Source organism: Vanessa cardui, chromosome 6 (genome assembly GCF_905220365.1).
Source record: "Vanessa cardui chromosome 6, ilVanCard2.1, whole genome shotgun sequence".
Taxonomy (NCBI): domain Eukaryota; kingdom Metazoa; phylum Arthropoda; class Insecta; order Lepidoptera; family Nymphalidae; genus Vanessa; species Vanessa cardui.
The window spans coordinates 5,194,515-5,205,810 of record NC_061128.1 but is presented as its reverse complement, the minus strand read 5'-3'; the positions used below and the strand labels follow the sequence as shown (position 1 = coordinate 5,205,810).

The window sequence follows — 11,296 nt, the reverse complement described above, 5'->3', positions numbered from 1 at the left end:
ACGAAGACTATTATTAAATATAAAATTAGATAAAAATCTAAGGCACTATTTTATTAGGAACTATTTTGTTTAAGTGTAAAAAATATAAAGTTTTGAAAATTCATTAAATATTTTGTATTTATACATATATATATATTTTGCTATTTTACGCCTTGTTTTGTAAATTGTACCACATTTGATATTCGTAGTACGAATAAATTTCAATGTGTAATGCAACATGAAAGATTCGAACCGGCTAAATATGTGGTAGTTATCCGTGACCTTAAAACTTGGGTATAATTCGCTGTACCATAATGCAATATTAAAAAATAAATACTTTCTTTTATATTTTAACATAATAGTTACTGTGATTTATTGTTAATTGTTTCTTAGTAATCTATAATATTTATTTTAATTCAGCCTTGGCTATTTAAGCTGTACCTTCTAATTTAACTATAACAACAACAAACAGCAACAACAGCCTGTAAATTCCCACCGCTGGGATAAAGGCCTCCTCTCCCTTTGAGGAGATGGTTTGGAACATATTCCACCACTCTGTTCCAATGCTGGTTGGTGGAATATACATGTGAATTTCTATATGATATGACAATGATGTGACAAATTTATCACATGCAGGTTTCCTCACGATGTTTTCCTTCACCGCTGAGCACGAGATGAATTATAAAGACAAATGTAGAACGGTGCTTGCCTAGGTTTGAACCCGCAATCATCGGTTAAGATGCACGCATTCTAACCACTGGGCCATCTCAACTATATTGCTCTTAAAAAGGTTTAATTATTTATATAGCGATATTTAATTAATACAATAATAAAATTATTTAAAAACACTAGTGTGTCTGAAATTAAATTTAAATGATTTATTATGTTGATTATATATTGAAATAAAGATAGATTATACTATTAATGTTTTATTACATAAAAGATATGAATCTATCTATAATTTTACGAAAATGTTTCAGAATTAAGATTAAGTTAAAAATTATCACACAATTTCCCACATATGTTCGATTGTTAATATGATTTAAAAAATATTAGGCATTTAAATATATTCCCATTCATGAATAAGGTAATTTGATAATTAAATAAAATTAATGATTTTTAATAAATTTAATAAATTGTTATTTTCCCCAATAAATAAAAAGATTGAGAACAAAATATTGCCCAATCTTGACATTTGTCGTTTTAGTATCGACAGTGAAGAAAGCTTACCCAAGATAAACATTGTAAAGTTAAAAAAAAAAAACACAAACACACAAAGCTCTATTGTATTATTATAGCTAAATAATACAATCGGCTTTAAATAAATAAAGTAGTATAATAAATTGGCTATCAATTAAAATATATTTCAATGATGAATATTCATCATGTTCATTCATAAATCTTACGAGCTTTTTACGTTTGAAACATATGACGTATGTTAAGTTGTAAATTTTGTCATGACATTCTTCTTGGCCGGATTATTTGAAAATCGAATAATATTAAGAGATACTTTGATTTTTTCTTTTTTTACTCATATATTATCTGTATTATTATTATTATTATTAATGTTCGGTCAGTGTGTTGTGTAATAATATTATAGATACACTTGTAAAAAAAAGAGTAAAATAAAAGAATAAAAACTACAAAATGTAGTTGTTTAATCTTTATTCGTTGATGCGTTCATATGATTTAAATAAGAAAGTGTAAGGAACAAGAGACACGAAATAACTGAATGAAACCTTAAGTGTCCAGTTTAAGCCCGTTGACCTTGACATACGCCGAATCAGATCACTATATAAGCGGTCACTTGTATGAAAAATGTATCAGTTGAACACATCATACATAGCAATCATGTTCACGAAAGTAAGTTTTAGTGAAAGTACAAAATAAAACTTAAATCGATAAAAACTAAATAAATGAATAATGAATTTTAACCTGAAATAATTGTTTTCTTTTTTAAATTAAGCGTTCAAGTATAAATTCAATTGATTTTTTTACAGGTACTCTCTTTGAGCGCCGTGTTGGCGGTGGCCGCGGCTGGACTCATAGCTGAGCCTCACTACTCCTCGGCTGCTGCTGTCTCATCACAAAGCATCGTGCGTCACGACCAGCCCCACGCTGTGGCTGCTAAGATCGTGGCTGCCGCTCCCGTAGCCTACCACGCTGCACCCGTTGCATACCATGCTGCACCCGTGGCCTACCACACTGCCCCTGTACACTACTCCTCCGCCGCTGCTGTATCTTCTCAAAGCATCCAGCGTCACGACCAGCCCCATGGAGCTGTTGCTGTTTCCCCCATTACTCACTACGCAGCTGCACCTGTTGCTCACTACGCCTCCGCCCCAGTAGCCCACTACGCTGCTGCCCCCGTTGCCCACTACGCTGCTGCCCCCGTTGCCCACTACGCTGCTGCCCCCGTTGCCCACTATGCTGCTCCAGTACACAAAATTGTGTCTGCCCATGAAGAGGAATACGCACACCCAAAATACGACTTCTCATACTCCGTAGCTGACGGACACACCGGCGACAACAAGTCTCAGCACGAGAGCCGCGACGGTGACGCCGTGCACGGCGAGTACTCCCTGGTCGAAGCTGACGGCTCAGTGCGCACAGTCCAGTACACCGCTGACGCACACAACGGTTTCAATGCCGTGGTCAGCAACTCCGCGCCTTCCCACCACGCTGCACCCACTCAGGGACATATTCTGGCGCATCACTAATAATTTTATATAATATTTAATTATTTATTTATATTATGTCGTTTGAAAATATTTGTAAATAATAATTTAAAATTATGAAAGAAATTAAGTTATTTTATTTCGAATTTCCTGTTTGCCCTAATTACTAATAGATCGAACGATCAAAATTCAACTGAATCACGGCTTGTGATAATTAATTTAAAAATTGGTTGATATGATATTCACATGAGTATTTCTCCAATGTTATTTAGATGGTAAGATTTGATCCAAGGCTGTAGCGGTAGATTCCACAGACAGGTAGTCTATCAATCACTATATTAATACTTTGAATCGAATCATATCAAATACAATCTTAGTTCATATGAAAGATAAAAGATAATGAATTTACAATCTATTATTATATATATATTAGGCTATTATAGCCTAACATTTTATTGCCTTTAGCTGACCAAATTTTAAAATGAAGACAATAGTAATTAAGAAAAATTAAAACTCATTTTCTGAAATAACGTGTATTCGCACTTTATATGTATTTATTTGTTGCAAGCGAATTGTAATCTTGACTTATTTGCAGCCACAACACCTAACTACGTAGGAGACATACATAATAATTATACTAAAGGATTACATAGAAAAAGATGCCTTGACCGCAGACCGACACGATCAAACAAAGAATTGTAGAAGTTTTACTAACGGTTGTTAAACATTTCCGATTCTATTTAGATCCAACTTTCAATATTCCTCTCAAATATAAACCTCAGCTATAATATAATTCCAATCAATTTCCGACCCAACTTTGACTGAAATGAAACTATACCATTGTGTTAGTGGAATGGGAAATAGGCTGAATGGCATCGATTACCTTTTGACTCAATTAACAGTTGATTAGTAGAAATTGTGCCCAGTTATGGAGGAATGTTTTCGAAATGCGGGAGACTAATCCTGTCAAATCTTGTTTGATAGTAATGTCTACACAAAAAAAAACATAAATAGAAAAACTTGTTGTAACTTTAATACCATACCAAGCAATTATTAGAGAAAAGTTCCCTAATTTATTAAAATATATTGAGTTCAGAACACTATTTACATTGATTTTAAAAAACCATTTCCCATCTCACTTAATAAATTTAAATTTTTATGTATTCATGACTAAAATTATCTTACGAGTACCTTTATTTGATTGTATTATTTAGTCAGTTTCATATAAACTAGTAATAGTGAAATAATTTAATTTAGTTGCTTATGTTTTTTCTCTGCTTTCTTTTTTATTTGAATAAATATATAATAATAATAAATATATGTATATTGGAAACTATTTTAACAAAACATTACTGAAAATTAAACATTACTGATAGGTTATTTTTTGTAATGTTTATTTAAATTATTGCAATTTTAATTCCAAAATAAATAAATAGCAGCCTGACCGTCTTATAATCATTTTTTTGCGTCTTGTTGGCAGACATAATATAATAGGATGTTTCTCAGTATATATACTTATCACAGCGACATCTAAATTTAAAATCAGTTTGAATTTAAAGTCAACTAATTCAAAGACTGACCGAATACGTTTTTATTAGTTTGAATTACCAATATTATATAATTTAGTTTGACGAGTGATAGCGTGATGAAATACGAATAAAATGAAAAACGATCTCTGTTGATATATAATATATTAAGAACTAAATAAAAGTTTAAAAATTATTCACTGACTTATATATTTCATGAATAAATCTATGCAAATAACTGATATAATGTGCGTCGAATAAAGAATATTATTCGAGCACATTATAGAATCGCAGCAATGTACGAGATTAATCCAAAATTTTATGATCTGACCTTGGTTTTAAACCGGACTTCAACCTTAAAAGTAGTGACTTGTTTTTTTACACAGTTGAAAAATTCAGAAAGGTACTCGGGCGGGATTCCTATTCACCAAAACCATTGCGTGGCCGTCATCGGGGATTGGAGAGGCTTCGGGATCGAGTCGATCGCTGCTCGACGAACCTCTTTCAAGCGGCGAATGTGATTGATGTGAAAGTCTGTTGTCTTGATATTTATGTCTCAATCACTTTCGAAAGTCTAGACGGATTCTAATGAAAGTTATAATTCGATCACATCACAAAGATATGTACTTTGAACGAAAAAATACATTACGTTTTATGTTGACTGTGATTGTTTCATGAGATTATTTATAAGTGGCAATAGAGCGTGATATTACGTATTACGATGAGTGATGACTCGAGTGTGTAAAATGTGATACATTAATGAATTTATCTAGATATTATTGATAATAGCTGCTCGAGATTGGTGAAAGTAATTAAATTGCATCAGTGTCAGAATATTTACTCTATTTTTGCTACATAACCATAGTTCGTTACCATCAACAGAACAAAAAAAGGGGACCAAGTGCGAGTCGGACTTGTCCATGAAGGGTTTCATAGCATCAAGTAACAAGGTTTATGTTTAAGAAATTCAATTATTTATTTTTAATAAGAGTTCAATATCGATTTACGATTTATGACGTATTCAGTGGCGTAGCTATCGTAGGGCCAGGTGGTGCAGTGCACCAGGGCCCCGGAGTTCAGGGGGCCCTCTAAACTAAACCTTAAACTTCTGTAGCTAAAATCACGACCCTGCGCACAAGATTTCTTATTTGGTATCTATAATTTTAAAGGGTAATCATTAGTTAAAGAGAGATGGGAAAGAGGGAGTGAGGGCCCGATTCTTTTTCTATGCACCGGGGCCCTTCCTCACATAGCCACTGGACGTATTAAACAAACTACTTACTACATTTCGTCCAAACCAGTATTCGTTTGAAGTGAAAATGGAAGTTAGTAATGTACATCGTATATTTTTACAATAATTAGAATACATCTACTTACCAAGTTTCAATAGATATTACAATGATCTATACGGGTTCCGTTTTTGTCCATTTGGCTACGAAACTCTAAATACGATTAAAAACAGAGGAAAAAAATTACGGAAATATTTTCTCTGTATCTATTAATGTATAGGCTAATGTTTGCTCCAAGTTTTGACTACAATAATGATTAATTACGTATACTAACTTGCAACTCTCGAACATGTTTTTATTTATTTTTTTAACTGACGACACTAAAACTCATTTTAAAGCAATATCAAAGTCATGTTTTTATTTGTTATAGAAACGTTAGACTCGCTTATAGGTCGTTTATTTGATAGACTTTCTGGAAGCTCACCCAGCACGCAATAAGCTTGTAATAAAAACACATGGAAACCGGGTTCCATGAGTTTTATTAGTATCATTTTATTTATTTAGTGATAAATTTCGTAATTAAAAAACTTTATTTGTTGAATATTTAAATAAAACTAGTTATTACGGATTTTAATCGCTTATATTAATTATTTTAGACATCCCGACGTTTCGAGCACTTTACAGCGTTCGTGGTCACGAGTAGACCACGAACGACGAGTCTACCCGTGACCACGAACGCTGTAATGTGTAATAATCGCGAAAATTTAAGACAATATTGTTGAATGTTTTACGATTAATAGAAAAAGTGAAATATAATGGCAAATTTAATATTATTTTATTTTATTCTATACATACTGGATATATTGTATGAAGATAATCTATATCTATATCTAAGTTCTGATATGTGATTATTTTTAGTGCTTTACTATTGAATAAATAAGGACGATTTTAGTAAATTTTAATACTAAAGTCTAAAAAGAAAGCACAGTCTCATATTAAAATTACAACACTTTTAGTCCAATTTCGACCAGACGACCTTAACGTGCTCATAATGATATTACTATATAAGGGCCAGCAATTAACCATATTGTATCAGTTGTATTTTGGAAATAAAGCAATATGTTCTACAAAGTATGTAATCACAGTGATTTTAAGCTATTTTATTATATAAATTCCAAGCCAAGATGGCCCAGTGAAAATATTTATTGAACCGAAAATTTGAGCTGGATACGAGCAAATTTTCATACACTTAATTTCTGTTTCTAATTCATCCCGTGCTTGTTGGTGAAGGAAAACATCGTTAGGGAACCTGAATCTATTTGATGCGAAGTGAAGTGTGGTTAAATAAAATTCAAATCGCCCCCTCATGAGCCTTCGCTAAACAGATCTTTTCAAACGAAAATTTACCTGCTGGATTTTTTAAACTTTATGTTTTAGATAATGTTAATTATTCAACTAATGTTTATTTCATTTCCAGATTTTCGCCCTGAGCGTTGTGCTATCAGCGGTTACTGCTGGCCTCTTGCCTCAACCCCACTACTCTTCAGCAGCTGCAGTATCCTCACAGAGCATTGTGCGCCATGACCAGCAGCACGGTATAGGTTCATCTCCTATTGCCTACCACGCATCGCCCGTTGGCTACCAGGCTTCTCCAGTACACTATTCATCAGCAGCAGCTGTATCTTCACAAAGCATCCAGCGTCATGATCAGACTCAAGCTAGTGTCTCCCATTACGCTGCTGCACCTGTGACTCACTACGCTGCTGCACCTGTAGCCTACCAGGCGTCTCCCGCCCACTACTCTTCTGCCGCCGCTGTATCTTCGCAAAGCATCCAACGTCATGATCAACCTCAAGCTACTGCCCACTACGCTGCTGCACCTGTGACTCACTACGCTGCGGCTCCTATTGCCCACTACGCTGCTGCCCCAGTAGCTCACTACGCTGCTCCCGCACACAGAATCGTGTCTGCTCATGAGGAGGAATACGCACACCCAAAATACGACTTCTCATACTCCGTAGCAGACGGACACACCGGCGACAACAAGTCTCAGCACGAGAGCCGCGACGGTGACGCCGTGCACGGCGAGTACTCCCTGCTCGAAGCTGACGGCTCAGTGCGCACAGTCCAGTACACCGCTGACGCACACAACGGTTTCAACGCCGTGGTCAGCAACTCCGCTCCTTCCCACCACGCTGCACCCACTCAGGGACATATTCTGGCGCATCACTAATAATTTTATTTTATATTTAATTACTTATTTATTTGTTATTAAATAAAAACAAATATGAAAAAATAAAGTTATTTTTTAATTCAATATTATCTCATTTGTTCCATTAAAAAGTAGAAAATATTATTTGCTTATTTCGAGTACCTTCCAAAACAACTGTAGTGTAGCTTGTCAAAAAATCAAAAAATAAAATAGAAAATAACTGACATAAGCTTGCTTCTATGTAATCGTAAAAACTATTAAATAGAAAATACTGATGATAAATACATAACTTAAATCAAGAATTGACTGTGTTTGAATTAACATTTATTTTCAACAGTGGAAAGTGAAATAACAACATGAAAATGTTCCACTGCTCTAAAATACAAATTAATCACAAAAAAAAATTTTCAATAGTGTTTTTATGGGATTGAACACACAGTCATCAGTTAAGATTCACATGTCCTAACCGCAGGACCATTTCAGCTTAGTAAATAATTTATTATGTAATATTAAAAAAATGTGTCTTTATTCTATATCTATATAAGAACAAACCATAGGAATATATTTCATTAGAATGCGCTAATGGACGATTGCCCCAATAAAATAATATATTTAATAAAAGTCAAAAATACAATAAATTGTGAGTTACAACAACAACAACAACAACAACAGCCTGTTAATTCCCACTGCTGGGCTAAAGGCCTCCTCTCCCTTTGGGGAGAAGTTTTTGAACATACTCCACCACGCTGTTCCAATGCGGGTTGGTGGAATACACATGTGGCAGAATTTCTATGAAATTTGTCACATGCAGGTTTCCTCACGATGGTTTCCTTCACCGCTGAGCACGAGATGAATCATAAAGACAAATTAAGCACATGAATCAGCGGTGCTTGCCTGGATTTGAACCCGCAATCATTGGTTAAGATGCACGCGTTCTAACCACTGGGCCATCTCGACTCATAGTGAGTTATAAAATTTACAAAGCGACAGGATCAAAATATTAGCCTCATCATGTTATCCCACCCACTGCTGTCCACTGCTGAACATAGACCTCGTCCAGAGCGCGCCACATTGCTCGGTCCTCTGCATCCCTCCTCCAGCTTGACCGGCGATCCTGCGTATGCCGTGGGACTTAAATTTAAACTTTATACAGTTTCTTGTGTAGTTTATGTGTATTTATTAGTAAGAAAAATGTTATTTATATTTTAGTATAATGACTTATGTTTTAATTTTGCCAATTTAAAATCGTAGATTAGGTTTATGTTTGACACGCGATATTTTGATTATATTATATTTTGAGAAGTAAGCATACTTAAGTAATTAATGTAATGTAACAACAGTATTTCATACCTCGATTACAAACTGCTGTGGTTTATGGTGTAAAATGAAAATCGAGTTAAATTCTATTTTCATTTATTTTAGGAAAGTAATCGACCAAATTTGCAACTATAACATGTAGGTATCAGTTTTCGTTTGATGATGTAAAACAACGCTACAATAATAGTGTTTAATTTTGTATAATTTTATTGTTTTTTTTTTCTTAAGAATTATTAACATGAAGTCCATAACTATAAAAAGTTTTTAAAAATAAAAAAAATAATAATAATGCGTTCTCTGTATTGCCGTATGGTATCTTTTTACCATATTCCCCATGTAGTTATTCTATAAAAAAACGTATATTTAAATTGTCATTTTCATACTGCAACAATTTTGGTAGTAATTATAATACGAAACAAAATATCAAAGCGCCGCTTTTATTTATTGTTTACTCGAGGTCAAAGCGCTATAAATATCAATATTTCTTAATGTAAACTTTTATATTTTAAAATATTGCCTATTTAATATTAATATGTTTGTTTTACGCTAAATTAAGCACAGAGGTCGAGCGTTATTTAATACAATTATCGACAACCGAATGATTGAGCTTCTCGACCTCTAAACAATCAACGTGAGCTGAGATCTTTAAAGTAAAGTTTAAAATTTTCGTTTGAGATTTTTATTCAAATGTGTTCAATGCGTTGACGAAATAATCTGTATTAGAAACTAGCTGTGCCCGTGACTTAGCGCACGTTTAAACTTAACAAACAATATTACTGTTCAGTTCGCAAATATTATTTTTACTTATTAATTCTGTATAAGTCAGCATTTATGGTATTATGTATTCGTTGGGAGGTACCCAACGTGTCGGGTGATAGCATGCGCGAGAGCTGCTCGTGGGTCTTGACATTACAGCGTGACTTTATTGTTATTTTATTTATTATTCTAAAATAAAAGTTGCCTTAGTTACTCCTTATTACATCAACTATCTGCCAGTGAAAGTTCCATCACTAGATCCGTTCTAGAGATGAGCCGAAACCAACAGACTGACCCGTACCATGTATACTCACTCACATACGCATTAAGTAAAAAGTGGTTATTTAAAAATTGTAAACAGATACACCCATATTATTAAATGTATATAAAAAATACTTCTTAATAGTTTTAAAATGGTTTCGAGTTATAGTTGTTTTACTCCCCGGACTCCCCGGTTTCCTGTACGTCGAGTGCGCCAAGGTCGACCGGGTTTACGCATTAAAAAACCAGCGATACCATCTACGTATTTCAGCGCCACGGGATCGCTTACGCATGCTACCGTGACGCCCTGACAGTCGGCCCGTCTATGCTGGCTTCCAACACCTAGGGTGGATTCCCGAGTTAACATTTATTTACCTAAACTAACCAATATAATAATTAATTTGTTTTTTAGGCCATTCCGTTAATAATATTCGTCAGCAAACTAACATGTATAGTACGTACCTCGAATTCAATTGACGAGCATATTCGCTTTCGTTTAAATAGCTGCCATTATCAAATTAAATAATACTATTGTCACCATTACAATTGTCTATTCATTTTACTGATGTCTTTATTTTATTTGCAGTTGGTGGGCTGGAAAATAAAGTAGTGTCAACCGACTTCAAAAAGGAGGAGATTTTTTTCAGTTTTCTTGGCTGACACCGGCTCCAAATATAACATTAAATATAACTACGTTATGTAATCGTAAATTGACTTTTAAGTAGTCTAATATTTTACATTACATTTTATTTAGGAGGACTCTAAAAATATTTTGATAAGCAATTATTTTTATTACTTTTTAGTGCATAGTAATTTAAATTAAAATAGTGTTTTGTTTGAAGTCGGTTTTTCTTTTCGTAAACATTTTTATTTATTTTATTTAAACATCGTTTTAGTAATGTGTAAATTACGGATAATTATACCATGCATTCTTTTTTTAATATATTTTTATACATAATAAACTAAATTATTTTGATTCCTTTATTATATTATTTGTGTTCTAAATTTAATAGAAAAAAGTGGTTTTCTGTACCGTTAAAGTATTATATGTAGATTTTACAGACAATAACCGGCTAGATAATAAGTAGTAATTTTTTTGTAATTACTAATGAAATGTGAGATGGGAACCTGTGTATTTTGCTTGTCTTTTTAAGTAATTAATAATTATAATTATGTTAATGTATTTCATTTAAATAATACTATAAAATTACAATAAGAAAGTAAAAGTATACATTATCACTTTGAAACTAGATTCCAGTTTGAGCCGGTTGACCTTACTGCATCAAAAAATGGTTACTATAAAAGCGCTTTTTAAAAACCGTAATATATCACTTGTGT

General features: G+C 33.4%; 1 protein-coding gene across 1 annotated transcript; it reads left to right on the top strand.

Moving 5' to 3' along the window:
- The first annotated feature begins 1,809 nt into the window (after positions 1-1,809).
- On the top strand, positions 1,810-7,671 carry LOC124530641 (cuticle protein-like). Its single transcript, XM_047104877.1, has 3 exons — positions 1,810-1,842; positions 1,980-2,673; positions 7,095-7,671. The coding sequence occupies exons 1-3, from the start codon at positions 1,831-1,833 to the stop codon at positions 7,643-7,645; spliced, it is 1,257 nt and encodes a 418-aa protein (XP_046960833.1). The 5' UTR covers positions 1,810-1,830; the 3' UTR covers positions 7,646-7,671.
- The last annotated feature ends 3,625 nt before the right edge of the window (positions 7,672-11,296 follow it).

Coding starts and splice junctions, on each gene's coding strand:
- LOC124530641 (XM_047104877.1), top strand. Junction 2,674..7,094: donor CCACCACGCTGCACCCACTC/AGGGACATATTC, acceptor CAGCAGCTGTAT/CTTCACAAAGCATCCAGCGT.